Source organism: Populus euphratica, unplaced genomic scaffold (assembly GCF_000495115.2).
Source record: "Populus euphratica unplaced genomic scaffold, PopEup_1.0 scaffold25.1, whole genome shotgun sequence".
Taxonomy (NCBI): Eukaryota; Viridiplantae; Streptophyta; class Magnoliopsida; order Malpighiales; family Salicaceae; genus Populus; species Populus euphratica.
Genome location: NW_011499851.1, coordinates 301036 through 322928, shown reverse-complemented (window position 1 = coordinate 322928; position 21893 = coordinate 301036). Strand labels below are relative to the sequence as shown.

At 31.1% G+C, this 21893-nt stretch overlaps 3 protein-coding genes and 1 long non-coding RNA gene across 5 annotated transcripts; 2 read left to right on the top strand and 2 right to left on the bottom strand.

Moving 5' to 3' along the window:
- Positions 1 to 5638: 5638 nt before the first annotated feature.
- LOC105121366 (uncharacterized) lies at positions 5639 to 5920 on the bottom strand. Its single transcript, XR_841537.1, has 2 exons — positions 5841 to 5920; positions 5639 to 5810 (listed from the first exon to the last, which is right to left on the bottom strand). It is a non-coding gene; the product is annotated as an uncharacterized LOC105121366 (long non-coding RNA).
- Positions 5847 to 12420, top strand: LOC105121367 (3-ketoacyl-acyl carrier protein synthase III). The gene is made up of 8 exons (XM_011019966.1): positions 5847 to 6306; positions 8355 to 8503; positions 9001 to 9137; positions 10122 to 10227; positions 10314 to 10432; positions 11076 to 11140; positions 11227 to 11452; positions 11979 to 12420. The coding sequence occupies exons 1-8, from the start codon at positions 6125 to 6127 to the stop codon at positions 12198 to 12200; spliced, it is 1206 nt and encodes a 401-aa protein (XP_011018268.1). The 5' UTR covers positions 5847 to 6124; the 3' UTR covers positions 12201 to 12420.
- A 43-nt stretch (positions 12421 to 12463) lies between these two features.
- LOC105121368 (xyloglucan galactosyltransferase KATAMARI1 homolog) lies at positions 12464 to 14076 on the bottom strand. Its single transcript, XM_011019967.1, has one exon. The coding sequence runs from the start codon at positions 13991 to 13993 to the stop codon at positions 12632 to 12634; it is 1362 nt and encodes a 453-aa protein (XP_011018269.1). The 5' UTR covers positions 13994 to 14076; the 3' UTR covers positions 12464 to 12631.
- Positions 14077 to 19576: 5500 nt separating this feature from the next.
- Positions 19577 to 21551, top strand: INP1 (transcription factor). 2 transcript variants are annotated; one of them, XM_011019969.1, is made up of 3 exons: positions 19577 to 20634; positions 20755 to 20834; positions 21032 to 21551. In XM_011019969.1, exon 1 carries the CDS (start codon positions 19730 to 19732, stop codon positions 20555 to 20557), a length of 828 nt encoding a protein of 275 aa, XP_011018271.1. In that variant the 5' UTR covers positions 19577 to 19729; the 3' UTR covers positions 20558 to 20634; positions 20755 to 20834; positions 21032 to 21551. The 2 variants fall into 2 exon arrangements, with proteins under 2 accessions (XP_011018271.1, XP_011018270.1); XM_011019968.1 differs by lacking the exon at positions 21032 to 21551 and having other exon boundaries at positions 20755 to 21021.
- The last annotated feature ends 342 nt before the right edge of the window (positions 21552 to 21893 follow it).

Sequence of the window (21893 nt, the reverse complement as noted above, 5' to 3'; positions counted from 1 at the left end):
TCCATGGGGGGCTCTAAAGTCTAGAACTTGGCAGACCGTGAAAGGAAGACCTTCTGCATCAAAACCTGCCATTCCATTTTTCTCCACCAAAAACCAAATTGCAATAAAGAAGCAAGAAAACACGGCATTTTTTGTTGGAAGTGATTGGAAGATCGTTTTTTTTTTTTTTTTAATTAATATAGATGTTCGGGTCAGCTTGCGCGTACCACGACTAATTCCACGGGCCCTGAAGTTAATGACCATGTAAGTCTCTAGTAGCCATCATATGAGCAACCAAGACTCGAACCTGAGATCATAGAGAGATCAAACCTCTTAGTCCCAAATCTTTATTATTTGACCACCACCTAGATGGTTTTTTTAATATTCTATTTTTGATCTCAGACGGTGATGGTCTAGTTTTCTTGCTTCTTTATCATCATTTCATTAATCTGGGCTTCAGCTGTTGGATTTCAGTAATCTAACTACAATTTCACAACCGCCTTCGTATCTTTCTTGCCTACCAACCTACCAAGCCACCGGCATCCTTAAATTTCATTTATATTCGATAGCGTCAACAATAATATTATTGCCCACAAAAATAAAATTGCTTTTACAGGTATGCTTCGTACCATATCAACTCTTTGAATTAACTCATCTTGCAAAGTTGATCGAGCAGGATGGCTGGGAGGGTTTGCAGATCTCCCTACTAACTTCATGAGATTTTTTAGTGCAGTTTCTTATGGCCTTGCTTTCACAGTAAAAACCATGTAATTTGCTTCCAATGACAAAATTATTTTTTTTTCCAGGAGAATCATTTGTCATAAAATGATCTTTTTAACTTTTTATTTGCAAAGTGCAATATTTAAAATATCCTTGAGAGTTAAATTTTCTTAACCGTTAGGGCAGGAGCATTTTCAGTTGTATATATTTGTTAGCATAATGTAATTACTAAGGTACATCTATCGAAGCAAAAAATCTATAGCTTAAATCAAAGGGCTATTTGGGTTTTTTTATTATTATTATGGTTTTTCTTTAATATCATGTGACTTAAATCAAAGGGCTATTTGGGTTTTTTTTTTATTATGGTTTTTTTTTAATATCATGTGGGGTGGGGGTATTTATATCTTATAATAAATTAAATTAAACTAAAAAAACTAAAAAAAATTATTGGTACATGCAAGAGGTACCTACACCCTTTAAATAACACATGTGGCTCTTCATGATAAATAAAAGGTCATTTGTGACTGCAAATCATGTGGAGACATATCCAATAAAATGACATATGAAAGGCATTTTGTGGTTGTTGGATGGTGGTGATGTTTCTTTCCTCCTTTTCTTACCTCTCTTTTCCTATTGAAAACATACCAATCTAGCTGAAATTAAGTGTTGTTTTTTTTTTTTCTCTTCTTGTTTTAATTACGATCCTTATTATTATTTATTTATTTTGAATTATTTTTTATTAGTTTTTTGTTTAATTTTATTTTTTAGCATTTTATTTTATTTGGTAATTATATCAAATTTGGTCCATGTTTTTTTATTTAATTTAATTTTTTTATATAAGATTTAACCCTTGTTCTTTTTTATATCAGATTTAATCTTTATTCTTTTAATTATTTTTTTTAATTTCATTTTTTAATATTTGATTTTTTATTTCATAATTGAAAATTGAGTTTCTTAAAGATTAAGCTTCTTTATTTTATTTTTGTTTTTTATGATAACAACTGGATCTTACGGTCGGGTCACACATTTTCCGTGCTGGCTCGAATTAGCTTGAGATTTTATATCATTTTATTTTTATGTAAAAATATTGTCTAATTTTTTTAATTTCCATTTTTATCATTTTTAAAAATTGATTCTGCTTTTTGATTTTCAACCTTTATCATTGGATTGTTAGGGATTTTACTTTGTTATTTTTTTATGTTGTCATTTTCGTCTCGTGATCCAGGTTATGAGTATGAGATGTTAACTTGGGTTAACAGTTATTTTTTTTAACTATTGTTTCTTTACATCTATTTTATTTCTTGGTTTTAACCTTTGACATTGAATTTATTAAATATTATATTTTTTTCTATATATTTTTTACGATGATATTTTAATTTCACGATTCGAGTCACAAGTTTCTTATACTAACTTGGTTTGGGTTAGAGATTTTTTTTTTTTATTTAGCATTAAGATTTATAATTCAAGTCATATTTTTTTTTTAAAAAAAAAACACGTTGTCAGCACTTTAATATTGTTTTCTCAAGTTACAAAAATAATTGACTGGCTAGCAACGAAACAGGAGTTGCCTAGCTAGTAATCACTAAAAGTACACAATTAAGCTTAAATCAAATTCCACCAGCTTATGGGAATGAGATTAAAAAAACAAACAAACAAAACACGTTTTGAGCTTTCAATTGAAACAAGTAAAATAACGTTATTCATTTTTGGAATGACATTTTGGATAATATAATTATTTGATGGCTGTTGCGATATAAAACCATCAGTTAAAGAACATCCGAATCATCAGTGGTTGATATGATAATTAGCAGAAATTCTTGAGAGGTCATTAAGAACATCTTTAGATTGTTTTTCATAATAATAATAATAATAATAAAGATAACTCTGTTAGATCTTACTATGGTACTTAAGCATTGGACATTACTCAAATGAAAATTAAACAAATATTTGAGAAGACAAAGATCAGGGGAAAGATAGTCAATGATGCCAGAAATGAACTTGATTAGCTAAACAAACTCTTCCAACTACGAAGGAGAAACATTCAAGTGGAGAAGGCATGTAAGAAACCCAAACTATCACCGGACTCGTGCTCTGCGTGCAAGGCGAGGTGGGACGTTTATTTTACTATGGTACGAGAAGGCAGGTGAAAATCGTTTTTCCAAAACAAAATTTTAAATTTTTCTAATTAAAAATATTTTTTTATATATTTTATATGCTATTTCAAAAATAATTTTTAAAAAATAATAAAAAATATTATTTTGATATATTTCAATACAAAAAACACTTTAAAAAATAACCACAACCACATTTTCAAATAAATAAAAAGACTTGAATTTACATCATGGAAGGTTATAATACAAAATTTTAAATTTTTCTAATTAAAAATAATTTTTTATATATTTTAGATTATTTTTATATGCTATTTCAAAAATTATTTTTTATTTTAAATTAATATTTGATTGATATTTTAAAATTATTTTGATGTACTAGTATTAAAATTAAATTTTTTAAAATAAAATAATTATTATTTTAATATTTTTTTTTTAAAAAAATACTTTTAAAATATAGCGACAGTACCAAATTCTTATAAATATCGATTGCCAACCCTCTACCAACCAAAGAATCAGCATTCAAATACCATCGTAAATGCCAACTGCCAACCCCATGCAACACAGACCCTTAGGCCTTGACAGCTCTGAATTAAATTTTAGGAAACTTAAAATTTAGAATTAACAAAGAATCAGCATTCAATTTATTGAAAAGTTTATTGTTACGAATCGGATAGTTACGATTTGCTACACTGATATTGATAAAACCCATATTACCAAAATTGCCCATTCATGTATTGTTGTTATTATTATTATTATTATTAAAAATAATAGATATAGGAATAAAAAACAAAAAATAAATTCTAAATTGACATGTAATCGGTTCCAAACATGCATTATTATTATTATAGCATCAACTAAAAGATGGGGTGGTTTTACTTTTTATCGTATCATAAAATAATAGTTATTTTAATAATGTTTTTTTGATATTTTTTTTAAATTTATATTTATTTATCTAACTTTACATTTTAATATTTAGTTTATTAACGATAAAATTTCATAATTTTTATAATTTACTTTATATATAGTTAACTCGATCTCAAAATCCATATCATGGTTTAAGCGAGTTAACTTGGTTGAATCATTTTTTTATTTTTTTCTAATTAATATATTTTTTAAAATTTTATCCTTCTTCAATATTAGGTTGATTGAGAATTAGATTTCATAATTTATTTTAGTTTGATTCTTATAAGGTTATCTCGGTCTCATAACTCGGGTTGTGGATTTGAAGAACTGATTGAGTTGACTAGAATTTTTTTGATTTTTTTTGATTTTATCTTTCAGCATTGAATTGATTATGAATTGGACTTTATGATTTATTTTTGTTTACTTTTGACAAAGTTTTTTCCATCTTATAACTTGGGTCACATGTTTTATTAGTTAGCTTGTATAGACTCGAGTCACTTTATTGTATTTTGTTATTAGATTGATTTATATATATATATATATATATATATATAATTTCAACATTCAACAATATGTTTACTGAAAATTAAACTTCGTAATTTATTTTGATTTACATCACAATTTCATGACCTTGGTCAAGAATTTGACAAGTTGACTCATGTTATTTTTTTTTATTTCCTGTCTACTAGCTTATCCTGATCTCATGAATAAGGTCATGAGTTTAGTAAGTTAATTTATGTCAAGTTATTTTTTTTAATTTTATTTTTTAACATTTAATTGATTTAAAATTATACTTCATAATTTTTTTAATTTTCTTTATATAAAATTATTTTGGTCTCATTACCCGAGTCACAAGTTTGATAAATTAACTCGAGTTGATGCGGGTTATTTTTTATCTTTTTTTAATTTTATTCTTAAATACCGAGTTTGCTTTTTTTAGGTCGCAGGTTAACTGACGGTTTTTTATTTTTTTAATTGAATTTTTTCTTTTGATTTTATTTTTTAACATTTAATTAATTTAAAATTAGGTTTCATATTATTTTTGTTTTCTATGAAGTTATCTCGGTTTCATTACCTAGGTCACGGGTCTAGCAAGTTAACTTAGGTTGACTTGAATATTTTTTTTTAATTGATATGTTTTTTTTTAATTTTGACTTTTAACATTTGATTGATTGAAAATGAAATTTTATAATTTGTTTCAATTTGCTTTTTATGAAGTTATCTTGATCATATGACTTAGGTTGCAGCTTTAACATGTTAACACGAGTTATTTTTTTGATCTTTTTTTAATTGATTTTTTTTAATTTTATCTATTAATAATGGTTTAACTGGGAATTGAGTTTTATTTTTGGTTTTGATTTATTTTTTATAGGGTTATCTTTTTTATTTGCTTTTTATAAGGTTTTTCTATTCTTATAATTCAGGTAGAAAATTTGATTGGTTAACCCAGGTTGAATCAGATTAATCTAATATATTTTCATCTTAATATTATTATTTTTTAAATGTTGTCTTGATTTAATATTTTTTAAATTATTTTTAAATTTATCAAATTATTTGGGTTAAATGAAATTAATTTTCATGTAATTTAATTTTTTTATTTTTTAAATTATTTTTAAATTTATCAAGTTATTTGGGTTAAATAAAATTAATTTTCATGCAATTTAATTTTTTATTTAAAAACATGATAATAATATTTAAATATTTTTTTAACATTAAAAAATAATTCAACACGCAAGTAGTGCAGAAAATGATACAGTGTATTAACTAAACCCTAAAAGAAAAATAAAAAAAAGAAGAAGAAGAAGTGAAAACTAGCCCACGGACACAGCCTAAAATTGTTGGTGTTTGGTAACAGCTCAAATAAGATTAATAACGGATACTAGGAAGTAGGAACCTCCGTTAGCTTATGTGTCAATCGCTTGTAGTTTTTTTTTTCACCCAACAAACAACCAAACCACTTTGATTGTATCAACAACAAAATCAAATCTTTAGAATTGAGAAGCAGCATTGCTCTGCTCTCATTGTTTTCCTCATAGGAAGAGGGGAAAAGTATTGGAGTTTCCTCAATTTGGGTTTGGCATCATCGCCCTCTCTCTCCTTTCCTCAATTTGGGTTTGGCATCATCGCCTTCTCTCTCTCTCTCTGTTTTGTTTATCTCTTACATCCTCGGACTCTCCTACTAACCCAAAAAAAGAAACGTGAATTTTTTCCCTTGCCATATCTAATAAACACCATTTTTTTTTTTTATATATATTTTGTTGAAGTCTCATGGGCTATAGCACTATGTACACCTGTCTTCTCATTTTGTTGTCTCATATATAAAGCTGTAACAATACAAGATCCTTGCTTCTTTTTTTTCTCACTCTTCAAAAATAAAAAATTTCATTTTTTGGTAAGAGAGTTTTGTTTTAATGGCAAATGCATCTGGGTTCTTTAGTCCTTCAGTTCCAAGCCTCAGAGGGAAGATTAAGCCTTCAATAGGGGTTATTGGATCTGGGATTTGGTCCACTCAAAGAATCTCAAAGAGAGTGGTGTGTTCCAGCACCATTGAAGGCTCAGAGAAGATTTCCTCTTCTCAATCTCAACTGCCAAGGTCAGTGTTTTGGTTATTGAATACTTTTCTTAGCTTCAATTGGCAAATGGGTCTTTAATGCAAGTGGGTTTTGATTAGCAATGGTCTTGGCTGTTTATTTGATGGTGAATATTTGCATGAAGTGGGAAAACTTCGTAGAGTTCGCAGCTTAATTGCTGTTGCATGAGCCCTTGTAATTGAAATTTCAATTCCAAGTGGGGTTGACTTTGTTGATTTCGTAAGCTTGAGGTTAAATATGGTAATAGTGTGCAAGTTTTGTTGAATCATTAGCTGGATATCAATTGCAAGGTGATTTTTTAGAGGATGGCTTTTCTAGGATATCTTGAAGTGACGGTGAAGAAGGATTTTGGTTTAAGCATGTCGTGGAAAGTTAGAGAGCTGAAAAAACTATCTATTAGGTTCATAGAAAATGAATTAGTAATGGAGTTTACTGATTATTGGTTGTACAAGGTGGTGCATGACATTCTAATGTCATGTTCTTTTTCAGATGAATCAAATATCAAAGCAACTTGAATACTGGAACGATATCTCTGATTGATATAACAAATGGTGAATAGTTAACTTAATCGACAACATTGAGGTTTACATAGCATCGTACTCTGCAAGCGAGCAATGACTAATTTGAATTGATCAGCTGCCTCAATGTGTATCAGTTCCCTGGCATGCTAACTATCTTGTTCAAATAGTCTGGTTTATAGGAGGCTAATGTAATGGCACTTCAATTAGTGAAAATGGATTTATCGTCTGTCAAAGCTGCGTAGGTTGTATGCCAGAGTAGCGGGGATTGCAACTTAGAGTTTCCTTTAACAGAACAGGTTATGACACAGACGGAAAGAATCAGCAAGCACAAGAAACACACAATTCACCACTCAAAAACCCTAATTCAAAATTTTATTACTGAATATTTTTCTCTTCTGAGTAGTTTATTGAAATACAAGGTAAATAACCTACTTATTATAGTAGTCTTGGGCCCAAACGGAATAAGAAAAAATAAAATTCCTAAACTAAATAGGAAAAATAATAAAAATACATTAAAATAATTATTTTTCTAAACTAAATATGAATCAAAATAGCTAAGGAAATAAATTATTTTTCCTAATAATCCTCTTGCATGAGGTTACATTCATCAGATTGGCTTTGTGAATGACTGAAGGTGATTGAGGAGTTCCAAGAAGAATATGGAGTCTGAAGGCAAATGCTGCTTTGTTTCCTCTCTGTCCTTGCTATTTCTTATTGATATTTTATTCGCAGAGTGCATTTGTTTGGTAGCCAGCCAGATAAACTCCAGATCCTCTGTTGATAGTGATTACTGCATTGGCTGTAGGATTGAGTTAATCTTTTGGATTGATTTTCAAATAAATCTAATCACTCAGTTTTTCTCCATTCTGCACTATTGAGGGTGATATTTTTTGTGATATCTGAAATTAAATTCTTTCTCCATAACTTCAACCAACAATGGAATGCAGTTACTTAATTTACTGTTTTAAAAGTTTTGCACAATCATGCTTTCCTCATTAAACATATAACAATCTTTGGCTCAATAACCAAGTTGATCATAGGTTGTTCTTTCAGCTAGATCTTCATTTTTTACTCCTGCATGTGCCTTTCATTTCTTACAGAGACTCAATGGTGTCATCATGATTAGTGTTTGGAAGAGTAGCTAAGCTTTTATTTGTGAACCACAGATTTTCAGTGTAAATCATAGATATATTCATTAACAACATATTCTACTTAATTTCTTTGTGGAAAGGCGTGAGTAGTTGGTTGAAGCTTACACTTCATGATATGGGGATTATATTCTGGTTAACAAAGCTTAATTACCATGAACTCTGTCATGCATGAGTTCTAAAAGATCTATCGTTTTGGTCTGCTACTGTTTGTGATCTGCAAATTTGGGCACTCTGGTTTTTTACTCAGGCTATTAGTGTCACTCTCAACCATGAGTCCTGCCTGGGCAACAGGCACCCTCAGGCTGGATGTTTTACATGATCTAATTTAATCAAAATTTGTGTTAAAAATAACCTTACTTAGTTATTCTATTTCCACAGGCTTGTCAGTAAGGGCTGCAAATTAGTTGGATGTGGCTCAGCATTACCAAGTCTTCAGATTTCAAACAATGACCTTGCAAAAATAGTTGATACTTCTGATGAATGGATATCTGTTCGCACTGGCATTCGTAATAGACGAGTTATTACAGGTTGGTTTTCAACTGCATGCATTTCAGTGTCGTATATTGGATAGCTAGGAGCATTCTGGATGTCTCGGTTTGCTTTACTGTGGTCGCTTAATTACAATTCTTAAAAGGTGCACTTGAGGCTAGACAAAGGGCAATCATCTTTTGATGTCTTTGAGGGGATTGCTAGATTTTTCCACTTCTGGGTCAAAGTATGATTGTGTGATACCATTTTTTATTTCCTGCAAGATGATGTCTTTTGAATACATCAATCAATCGGGCATCTCTTGTAGTATTTTATTTTTCTGGGCAAATTGTTTACATATCATTGTTGCTGGATCACATACATTTTGTTGCATTTGGTAGTGATCAACTTATACTTAGATTTTCCTTGCATTATTGCTCATATCATCCATACAATGATTTTTTTACTAAGTGGAAGGTGCATTTACTTTTTTGGCTCAAGGTATCCCTTTTGTTGCAAATATCTTAACAGCTGGGTCTTGTCATCACTGCTACAGGAAAAGATAGCTTGATTACTCTATCAGCAGAGGCAGCAAGTAAAGCTCTTCAGATGGCAGGGGTTGACCCTGATGATTTGGACCTAGTCTTGATGTGCACTTCTACGCCAGAAGATCTTTTTGGTAGTGCTCCTCAGGTATTGGATTAATAGGATGCATAATCCAGACTGCAACAAGTTTACAGATCAAACTATTAATTTTCATACTTGAGGTTTGGCTTCATGGTTGTTCAATGTTCAGAATAAAGTTGCATCATGCATTCATATGCACATAGACTAAGGATGGTTTTTGGAAATGCTCAAACAAATGTGCAGTCACACATTTTTTTGTGGAACTCTTAAAATTTGTTGACTATTGATTTCTTTGCTCTTTTACTTGTTTGCTGTTTTCTATCCTTATCTGTATCTTGATATCTTTGGTTTTTTAGATGACATCTTATTTTGGTTTACATGAATATTAAATCTCAAGAGGGTCATGCTATCTATTATCAATGGGGCGTGGGCTTAATGTCTTTTTTTGATTTGAGAGATGGAGAAATGAAGAGAAAAAGAAAAATGGTTTTCAACTCATATCCTTGATAGGAAGGATGAATTATCAGATAAAGAGAACACATGTTTAAGTATTTTGCCATCATGTCTTTGCATGTGAAAATCTTACAATGCTACAGAAAAAGTAAACCTCGTAAAATCAAACACCTTCAACTGCAGCTCTTCCATTTTGCTCTCAAAAGATGTGGTTCAAATGCCAAACATAACCTTAAATATTTTCATCCTGTTTTGCTTCCTCTTTGCCAGACAATGAAAAATTAGTTTTTGTTCCATTTTCTCTCCTATTATTAAACCTCATGCATTTTCCTTCTTCCAAGCGTAGAGTTTAATCTGCACCAGTTAACTGCATTGTTTCAAATAAATGAACACATCCTGTTTCAGGTCTCAAAGCCCTTGTTGCATAATTTTCCATGGATGATTGTGAGCTGCACGTTCCTGGCTATCACATTGGGAAAGAGCAACTTTAAATTTTTGCATGGCATAAATACTTTGTTTATGACCTCATTTGACTAGCTTCTTGTTGTGATAATTTTAAGACTCTCCCATGCTCTTTTTTTTTTTTTGAATTCTCAGGTCCAAAAGGCTCTGGGCTGCAAAAGAAATCCCTTGGCTTATGATATTACAGCTGCATGTAGTGGATTTGTGCTTGGTCTAGTCTCTGCTGCTTGCCACATTAGGGGTAACAAACTTGTTTGCTTTTCTGTTATGAGTCTTGGCTATTGCTTCAATGGTTAAATGATATGATTTCGCTGATGTCACTTACAGGAGGTGGATTTAAGAATGTATTGGTTATTGGTGCTGATACTCTTTCTCGGTTTGTTGACTGGACGGATAGAGGAACTTGTATTCTCTTTGGGGATGCTGCTGGTGCTGTAGTCGTACAGGTAATGTTCTTTTTTCTCAACTTTTTAGCCTGTACTTCTAGATGAGTAATTGCAGCAGTTCAAGTGTCGAGTCATGCTATTTTGGAGTAATTTTCTTGATAATTATGGTGGGGGTTGTATGTCCATGACTGTCAATTCTAACTTATGTTGAGAATTAGTCATATTAACCTATGCTTGAAAGTAACTAAGAGTTGTTAAGCTCCTTGCATGATTTTGGTATGGTTGTAGGTTTCATTGAACATTTTAGTTTCAAAGAAACATAGGAAGAGAACCAAACACTTCCTGTTCAACTGTCTCTGTATCAGACTTGTTATTAAAGGAACTGATGGCTAGATTCTATCTTCCCTTGAATTAAACAGGTTTATGCAAGATAGATTCATAGTATGCTCAGACAAACCACAAGCATTGTTATATTGAATTCTAATCCTTGTCTTCTGCTCAATGTATGCCCTCAATTATCAAGCTTCAACAGCACTCAGGCTGGAGAAAAATCTTATATCAGTTTTGATGTCAGATCTTGTTTTGCTGGAAGTATTTATGAACTCAAAAGCCACCCATTATGAAAAACTGTTTAATTTGATAGCTGCTTGAAAATGGGAATAGACACGTGTGCAATTATTTTGACATTTCTATAATTCTGCAGGCCTGTGATATTGAGGATGATGGTCTTTTTAGTTTTGATGTGAACAGCGATGGTGAAGGTGGAAGGTAGTGCATTTTAATTTTCCCAAGTGAACAAACCCCATACTTCTTCTGGTATGTGATGCAATGTGTTTCCTCCATTTTTTGTTCAGACATTTAAACGCCTCCATCAAAGATAATGAAGTTGATCATGCAGTGGGTTCTAATGGCTCAGTTTTAGACTTTCCTCCCAAACGCCATGCCAACTTTCCCTGCATTCACATGAATGGAAAAGAGGTTTTCCGCTTTGCTGTTAGATGTGTGCCCCAGTCTATAGAGTCTGCTCTTGAAAAGGCTGGTCTCACTGGTTCGAGCATTGACTGGTTACTGCTCCACCAGGTATGAGATATGACATAACTCATTTACTAAGTGTAGGAGACTTTTTTAAGACCTGGGCTTGTTAACACTGCTGTTTCTTATTGTATCTGGTATATGATTCTGACCTCATTATTTGTTCTGCAAAGAGGTGAATTTAAAATTCAATTTTAGCATGATATATCATTTTTCATCTGCATTGTGAGAATGGTTCGGAAAATGTGTTTATGGTTTGGGACCTTTTAGGTAGGGTGATCATGAATGGAATAGACACAATGATGCTCAGATTCACTTGCATTTGTGCCTGTAGGCATTAGGAAGTGTTGAAAGCAACCGAGAATGGACTTGATGTCCATTAATTGATAATTGGATATTTGATTTGCAATATGAAAGGTGTAAATAAGCTGCTGTTGGTAAGTCAAGCACGAGGTAGTTTACACAGACAGAATTTCGAATGAAATCATGTGCGAATTACAAGAGGCTTCTGCAAAGTAATTCTTCTGAAGTTTTATGAAGGAATGCTTACAAGTAACAGAGATTATTTCTACAGGCAAATCAAAGGATCATTGATGCGGTGGCAACACGCTTAGAAGTCCCGCCGGAAAGGATCATATCAAATTTGGCTAATTATGGTAACACGAGTGCTGCTTCCATTCCATTGGCATTGGATGAAGCCGTCAGAAGTGGGAAGGTGAAATCAGGCCATACTATTGCAACTGCAGGCTTTGGAGCCGGTTTAACTTGGGGTTCTGCAATCATCAGATGGGGGTGAAATGTTACACTTCCAACCAATAACCGTACAGAAGAGAATAGAGACTTCCCTGTACCGTGCAGTTCCCCAGTTCTCCCATCGAGTTCCATGTGTATTTTGCAATTTGATTGTCATCTTTTTGTTGCTTTTAGTTTTTGCACGTGCTATAAATTTTCTTCAATTAATTTCCCCTTTGTACCATTGTTCTTTCTCTTGAATTTCCAGTGACTGTTGACAACCAGATACGAGCATCTCTACATAACATGCCCCAAAAACATGAAGTGTAAAGGTAAAATAGGATAATTTCCTTCAAAATTGAGTAGCTTAAATTGTTACAAATACTAATTATCTCAAGTTCTCTCCACCTAAGCAATAAAGGTGATTAAAAGAACAAGAAGGCAAAAACAAGAATAAATAATAATTACAACAGCCAGAAAATAACAGATTTCTGGTCATTGACCAAAGTCCCTTGCTTCCAACCTAGAATTGATCCTCTGCAAAGCACCTTCAACTGCAATGTCAAAGGCATCCTTTCTAGCTCTTAAACCGGATGAACTCCCATGCTTCCTGTACAAAACTCTTGGTATCAATTCTATAACTCTCTCCCTCATCCTCCGGACTTCATTTCTCGATATCCCTGTCAACACATCCAAAATCCTCAACCCTTTAAACACAACATCCTCCTTTGGTATAAACACAGCGAAGTCTCTATACATTTCCTCTGGCAAATGCCAACCATATTGTGACTTTGCAGATTGTTCTTCAAAGAAAACTGGTATACACCCAGCAATAATCCCATCAAAAGTCGACCTCCTAGTTGGTGTGTCCCCTGGAGGCTGCAAACAAAATGTTGCTTGCAGCATTGGCCTCATATACCTTATTGGATCATGCTCACATATCCCGTTGGAGCAATCCACTATATCACAAACTTTCCTCATCTTCGGGTAATCGAACCCTTCGACATTATTGACATAAATGTCACTACTGCTGCTGAAGCTGCTGCTTTCGCATTCATTCCTGATACTCCTCCTGATATTTGGAGTGGAACCAACACCACCCCCACCTGCAAAAAGCATCAAAGTCGTCCTTTTCGACGCCTTAACGCGTTTAATCCAAGACTCAAGAAATCCTAAATTTGGAGGGTGAAATGATGTCAAATAGGGCACAGCCTGTTCTTGCCAAGGCCAAGCCCTTCCTTCAACAATCAAAGCAGTAACATTATAAAACTCTGGCAATTCAAGAAATGAAGTACCCCAAATAGGAGGATCAACATCTACAGATTGAGAGAAATCCCAGGCAGGCCTTGACATGACCAAGAGATGATCAGCCCCATGATTCCTTGACCATATCCAACCTTCATTGTCTTGTAAATAATCATACAATTCAAGCCCATGTTCCATGCTGCTATTCACTTCAGGACCATATAGATACCTCAAAGCATCAATTGCTGCATAGTAAGGTAAGTAAATGGCATTGGCTTGATTGGGATCTGATGTTAAACAAGGGTATTCAAGCATCCTATGGTGGAATATAAGTTCCAACAACAAAGGGTTTGTACGATACCAAGATTGAGACTTGTTGTGTGTTCTGGGCCCTAAACCATGGTTTGCAAGGTAAGGACAGAAATTGTTAAAAAGTGGGTATTCAGAACAGTTTGCAAGGAGATCAAGATTGAACCTTGGCGGTAAACTTCTGACGTGGATCCAACGGTTACTGCAGCCTCTTTCTGTGTCTTTTATGTCTTGAGAAATGATTGAATCAATGGAGATGAAAAGGAGGCAGAAGCATAAGAAAGAAGTGGTTTTGCAGGCCATGGAGATAGGGAGAGAGAAAGAAGAAGAAAACTTTTGGTTAAGAGGAAAGTGAGTAGAGAGAGAAACATAATCATTTTTAATCATGTCTTAGATGTAACAACATTGTTACTGTGGTTTAACAATGCCTCTATGTGCCTCTTCACTATTAAAGAGCTTGAGGGTTAATAATGGTATCACGGTTTAAATCTTATTTTTTATTTTAAAAAATACGACTCAAGACATCCAATAAGCTTTTCATTAATTTTCATGAAGGTGTAGCCTTTATACTTTGTGGGGTTATTGGGTATGTAACAGTGATTATAATTTAAAATATTTTTTTACGTTTAAAAAATTATTTTTAACATACAAAAATATAAAAAATTAATTTAAAAAAATTAATTAATTTTTTAAAATTATGTTTGCAAACACTACCTAGATAGTTAGACCTAGCACCTTTCTTTGAAAATAAATACACACACCTAGCACCTTTCTTTGAAAATAAATACACATACATATATATATATATATTGTTTGTTCTCAAATATCAACTTATAAGAGGGTAAAGCGGAATTCTAAAATATAAGAGGTCTAAAATATAGTTTTCTCTTAAAAATTGGAGTAGGGAGATGATGAAATTTGTAATTGCGAGAATAGACAGTAATAAACAACTAATTCAAGAATATATATGAGATTTGTAAATGGATTATAACTTAATTGATATTAATAATAGATTTCGGAAATCTCTCGGATAACAAGAAATACCACAAGTGGGTTTGACTCCACAATTTTGTCGGTGGAAAAAGGTTCGAACATCTCGCGATAAAAAAACAAAAACAAAACAAAACTACGAGCGGGTTTGACTTTTTGACTAAACAATTTTGTCGGTGAAAGATTGCTGTGATGAGCACCAACTCCCCACCATATGCGGCGGCGATTTCTGTTACCTCCCTACGAGTTGCTCCTTTTTTTTCTACGCCATCTTAAAAAAGGAGAACAGTAGATTCTCTTTGTGCCGTCTCTCTTCTTCCACAAAACTAAATTCGCTGTGTAATATCAGTTCAGAATGTATAATGTATAATCCATAATCAAGTTTATTTTATATCGAACCAGACCAAATAATTTCAACTCATTGAGTTTATCAACCTAATGAGTATATAGCTATGCTTTTTTTTACGAAGATGTTGTTGCAAGAGGAGATGATGAAGATGTGACAACAATGTGTTTTCTGTTTTTAAAAACTTAGTATAAGCACTTACTTTATTTTGGTATTTTGTTTTTCTTTATTATTTTTTATCCAACTTTAATTTTAATTAAATTAGTAAATATTTATATTTAAATGCCGATGCATAATTAATTAATGAAATTGATCCAACCAAAAAAATAAAAATCTTTTAAGAAAGGAATTGAGTTTATGAACCTAGTCAATATAGAGCCATATTATTTTAAAAAGATGTTGGTGTTATAAGAGATGATAAAAAAGATGTGAGAATAATATATTTTTTATTTTAGGAAATTTAGTACAAGCACTTACTTTACATTAGCATTTAGTTTTCCTCTATCATTTTTCTTTATCAAATAAACTAGTCAACGGTTAAATATTTTGATGTAATAAAAAAAATTACAATACAAGATTAATTAAAGAAATTGATCCAATAAAAAAAGATTTTCTTTTAAGGAGTTTATAAACCTAGTCAATATAGAGCCATATTTTTTTTAATAAAGATGTTGTAGTTACAAGAGATGAAAATGGTGAAGATGTGAGAGCAATGCATTTATGTTTTAGGAAATTCAGCATAAGCACTTGCTTCACATTCATATTTTGTCTTCCTTTATCATTTTCTTTTATCCAACTTTAATGGTAATTAAATTAGTTAGCATTTATATGTTTTGACAAAATAAAAAATATTAATACAAAAAAATTAATGAAATTGATCCAATCTACAAATAGAAGGATTTCTCTCTCTCTCTCTGTTATGTTTAGAAAAAAAATTTAATTTATGAACTGGTTCATATAGAAATTATATTTTTTTTAGAAAAATATCATTAAAAGAAATTATGATGATTTTATGTTTCTTGATAGTCTTTCTCAAGTTAAATTGAAAATTCAAAAATTACTTTAACACAATCTATTTTTGTTGATCAAGATGACCAAGAAAGAATTATAAAATCTTTAACTAGTTTAGACATTACTAGTTATTTTAGTTAGGAGATGTTGCGGAGTCATGTTTGAAACCTATTTTTATTTAATATTGTAGAAATTAAAATAAAAATTTATAAGAAATTTAATTGTTTAAATTCTCAAGTAAAAAATGTATATTTTCGGTAAAAAATCTCTTTTCTTATTCATGTATTCTTTTTTTTTTACAAAAATATGTTATTTTTTATCAAAAGCTAGGTTTTTTAAATAAAATTTATCATGATTTGAAAAGCTTTTTAAAAAAAATAAAAAAAAATCTTGTCTCAATAATTTTGATGTGCTATATGAAAAAAATAAAAGAATAATTATATAAAAACTATATCGAGAAAATAAAATAAATATTTTATTTTCATTTAATATTCATGATAAATATTTAAACATACACACACTAGATTCATATATAATTATTCATAAAATAATTGTTAATATTATCATGAAAAGCTATAATCTTATTTAAAAAATATGATGTAACTAGATAACTTTTTAAATATCATCATAATAATTTTATCTAAAGAGAATTTTATTCTAAAATTTATATAAAAAATAAAATAATTAATTAAAAAAATAAAGATGATGAGCCAATAGAATCTAACTCAAATGTGTTTGAGCTGTAGAGGATAACAAGTTCGTTCTTTATAACTGGTTATTTTCTTTCAAAAAAATAAAAATAAATAAGTGAATGGCATAAAATCCACCTTATTATTTTAAAATATAATGAAAGGCATGTAATCCACCAACGATGTGTCCTTTATTGTAATATTCGTTGGTCACTTTCATTCAATGAATGTAAATTCGAGGAACCAAAATATACAATCACTGGTGTTTTGTTTCTTGATAGACAATAAAGATTGTTTTTTTCTTTTTTCTTTGTTTTCTAAATAAAATCTACAGTGATAATCAGCTGTAGATTATAATTATATTTAAATTATAATATTGTTATAATTTCAACTCATTAAAAGTTACTAATATCCATCTGGTATTGATTAACCTGCATCCTTGTCAGCTTTTAGAAGGCATCGCTGATCTCCATAAATACCAACCTGTAGTTATCCCTGATCTCCCTCCACTGCCACAGTTGAAAAATAACTACCCACCAAGAGGCAAGAGTTGCTCTCTTTTTTTTTCTACGCCATCTTAAAAAAGGAGAACAGTAGATTCTCTTTGTGCCGTCTCTCTTCTTCCACAAAACTAAATTCGCTGTGTAATATCAGTTCAGAATGTATAATGTATAATCCATAATCAAGTTTATTTTATATCGAACCAGACCAAATAATTTCAACTCATTGAGTTTATCAACCTAATGAGTATATAGCTATGCTTTTTTTTACGAAGATGTTGTTGCAAGAGGAGATGATGAAGATGTGACAACAATGTGTTTTCTGTTTTTAAAAACTTAGTATAAGCACTTACTTTATTTTGGTATTTTGTTTTTCTTTATTATTTTTTATCCAACTTTAATTTTAATTAAATTAGTAAATATTTATATTTAAATGCCGATGCATAATTAATTAATGAAATTGATCCAACCAAAAAAATAAAAATCTTTTAAGAAAGGAATTGAGTTTATGAACCTAGTCAATATAGAGCCATATTATTTTAAAAAGATGTTGGTGTTATAAGAGATGATAAAAAAGATGTGAGAATAATATATTTTTTATTTTAGGAAATTTAGTACAAGCACTTACTTTACATTAGCATTTAGTTTTCCTCTATCATTTTTCTTTATCAAATAAACTAGTCAACGGTTAAATATTTTGATGTAATAAAAAAAATTACAATACAAGATTAATTAAAGAAATTGATCCAATAAAAAAAGATTTTCTTTTAAGGAGTTTATAAACCTAGTCAATATAGAGCCATATTTTTTTTAATAAAGATGTTGTAGTTACAAGAGATGAAAATGGTGAAGATGTGAGAGCAATGCATTTATGTTTTAGGAAATTCAGCATAAGCACTTGCTTCACATTCATATTTTGTCTTCCTTTATCATTTTCTTTTATCCAACTTTAATGGTAATTAAATTAGTTAGCATTTATATGTTTTGACAAAATAAAAAATATTAATACAAAAAAATTAATGAAATTGATCCAATCTACAAATAGAAGGATTTCTCTCTCTCTCTCTGTTATGTTTAGAAAAAAAATTTAATTTATGAACTGGTTCATATAGAAATTATATTTTTTTTAGAAAAATATCATTAAAAGAAATTATGATGATTTTATGTTTCTTGATAGTCTTTCTCAAGTTAAATTGAAAATTCAAAAATTACTTTAACACAATCTATTTTTGTTGATCAAGATGACCAAGAAAGAATTATAAAATCTTTAACTAGTTTAGACATTACTAGTTATTTTAGTTAGGAGATGTTGCGGAGTCATGTTTGAAACCTATTTTTATTTAATATTGTAGAAATTAAAATAAAAATTTATAAGAAATTTAATTGTTTAAATTCTCAAGTAAAAAATGTATATTTTCGGTAAAAAATCTCTTTTCTTATTCATGTATTCTTTTTTTTTTACAAAAATATGTTATTTTTTATCAAAAGCTAGGTTTTTTAAATAAAATTTATCATGATTTGAAAAGCTTTTTAAAAAAAATAAAAAAAAATCTTGTCTCAATAATTTTGATGTGCTATATGAAAAAAATAAAAGAATAATTATATAAAAACTATATCGAGAAAATAAAATAAATATTTTATTTTCATTTAATATTCATGATAAATATTTAAACATACACACACTAGATTCATATATAATTATTCATAAAATAATTGTTAATATTATCATGAAAAGCTATAATCTTATTTAAAAAATATGATGTAACTAGATAACTTTTTAAATATCATCATAATAATTTTATCTAAAGAGAATTTTATTCTAAAATTTATATAAAAAATAAAATAATTAATTAAAAAAATAAAGATGATGAGCCAATAGAATCTAACTCAAATGTGTTTGAGCTGTAGAGGATAACAAGTTCGTTCTTTATAACTGGTTATTTTCTTTCAAAAAAATAAAAATAAATAAGTGAATGGCATAAAATCCACCTTATTATTTTAAAATATAATGAAAGGCATGTAATCCACCAACGATGTGTCCTTTATTGTAATATTCGTTGGTCACTTTCATTCAATGAATGTAAATTCGAGGAACCAAAATATACAATCACTGGTGTTTTGTTTCTTGATAGACAATAAAGATTGTTTTTTTCTTTTTTCTTTGTTTTCTAAATAAAATCTACAGTGATAATCAGCTGTAGATTATAATTATATTTAAATTATAATATTGTTATAATTTCAACTCATTAAAAGTTACTAATATCCATCTGGTATTGATTAACCTGCATCCTTGTCAGCTTTTAGAAGGCATCGCTGATCTCCATAAATACCAACCTGTAGTTATCCCTGATCTCCCTCCACTGCCACAGTTGAAAAATAACTACCCACCAAGAGGCAAGAGTTGCTAGGGTCCTTGTCCAGCTATCAAATACCACCTTTCTAACCATTCCATTATTCTCTCCAAGAAAGCTCATCAAGATTCACTCTCATCATCTTCTCCAAAATGCCAAGCCCCTTCTCTATCTTTTCTCGCAGCAACACCACCAAACAAACACCTATCCCATTCAAAGACTACTACACAAAGTGGTTCAACACTCTCAAGAACACACTCCTCCCTCTCCTCCATCATTCCCTTTCCAGCTCTCCTTCCTCTCCCACTCTCCTCTCCTCTCACCTCCACCTCATCCTCCACCACCTCCTCTCTTACTACGAGTCTCTTGACCTTGCTGCCACCACCAATACCAAAAATCTTCCTCACCTTCTTTACCCTTCTTGGAGAAACCCCCTTGAAACACCCTTCTTGTTTCTTGGTGATCTTCACCCTTACGTATTCACTAACCTCCTCAGGTCATTTCTTGATGAAGCAGACAGTGATGAAGACACCGAAAATAACCTTAAAGTTTTAGTCTTTGATAGGCCTTGTCAAGTGGTGATGGCATGGAAAGACCCTTCAAAGCATTTGATGATCAAGATTGAGCAAATTGAGCGTGGACTAAGGTTAATGGTACCTGCACTTCTTGATAGAGTGAAAAAAGCACAGTCAGGATTTGCGGGGAAGATTGCAGAAGAATGGGTGAATAGTGAGAGAAAGGAAAAAATGGATTTTAGTGAGGCAATGAAGGCTGAAATGGAGGAGTTAGTGACTGTGTTTTTGCATGCTAATAGGTTAAGAAGAAGTGTGATATCAGAGATTGTTGCTGCACTGAATGTTTATCAGGGGGCTTTGTTTCTTGAAGGATTAGCCCAATTTCTTGTTGGGTTTCAGGACAAGAATTTGCTCCGTGAATTCGAAAGATGCAAGACTCCTATCAGTGAAAGAGTTGGCCACTGACTAATTTATCTTATTATCTTTTCCTGGTCTGCAATGTGTGCGAGTATTGAAAGACTCTGCCTCTTTGGAACTCCATGGTAAGATTATTAGTTCAGTTCAATTTCTGTTAAATTCTTGGGATTTGAGATTAAATCTTTGTTGGGTATTGCTTTTCTGCTGCTATTGCTCGTGATAAAATCTATAAATATTGTTGGCAGGGCATTGCGAAGAAGCTTGAGTACCAGTTGTAATTCTTTAACGGGAGTGAGCATGACTTTTATGTTAGACTCTATTTCTAGTAAGTGATTCGTTCAATTTTTCTTCTCTTGAATCTGGTAAAAACTATTGAAATCTCGATTCATTTGTGATGTAAGAAGATAGATATTCGATGAATGATGAAAACAGATAGCATGATTTCTATACGGAATTATATATTGAATTTGTTCATGTAATTTTTGGACTATTTTATGAACTAAAGTTGTGAATGGCATGCAGGAAGAAATTTCAGTACTGTTTCTACTTTGTGGCGTGTTGAGGTTTTGAAATTCTTGTGCATGTCTTTGTTGCCCCGTTGTTTTTGAACTTCGAAACCTCCAGAAAGTTTGAAGGCAATTTCCTTTTTTTAAGCCCCTTGCTGACAGGGGATTTAGAGTTAGAAAACAAAAGATGGACTAGCTGCCAGTATATAAACCTCAATGTACTAGCCATTTCTTAAGGCTAGAGAAATTGAAGTGATCAGCGTTCTCGACTACTGCAATATTTTTTCTGTGTATAATTTAAGATTTCCTTCGTTTCAAATAATGGCCATGATCAGGTTTTGGGCTGTTTTGTTACGCCCTCTTTTACAATATACATGCTGGCCTTACAGGGTGACACAAAGGTGTCCTATAGGCTAACTTATACCAAATAAAGCCCGATTGATTTTCAATCTTAATCTGGATGGCCCATAAATTGATAAATCAAACCCACACATTATTTTAGCAGATAGCTTTACCTGATGTTCCTCCAAGTTGTTAGCCCACATAGTCAACATTCCTGTTTCTTTTTCTGCTTTGTTTAGTGAACTAGTCGCTAGTTAATGAACAGTATCAATATTCCTGTTTCTTTTTCTGCTTTGTTTAGTGAACTAGTCGCTAGTTAATGAACAGTATGAAATGAACTTGTAATAGATTTTGTTGGGTCTCTTCTACGTTATAGAACCATCACTAGCATTTAAACCATGGCAAAAAATGGAAGCAAGACATCAGTTCATGTTCACTCTAGCAATAATCCTAATCTTTTATGACAATGGCTAAGAAGATGGAATTGATCATGTCCACGGAATACAATTTAGCAGCTTTGTATTGATAGGAAAATT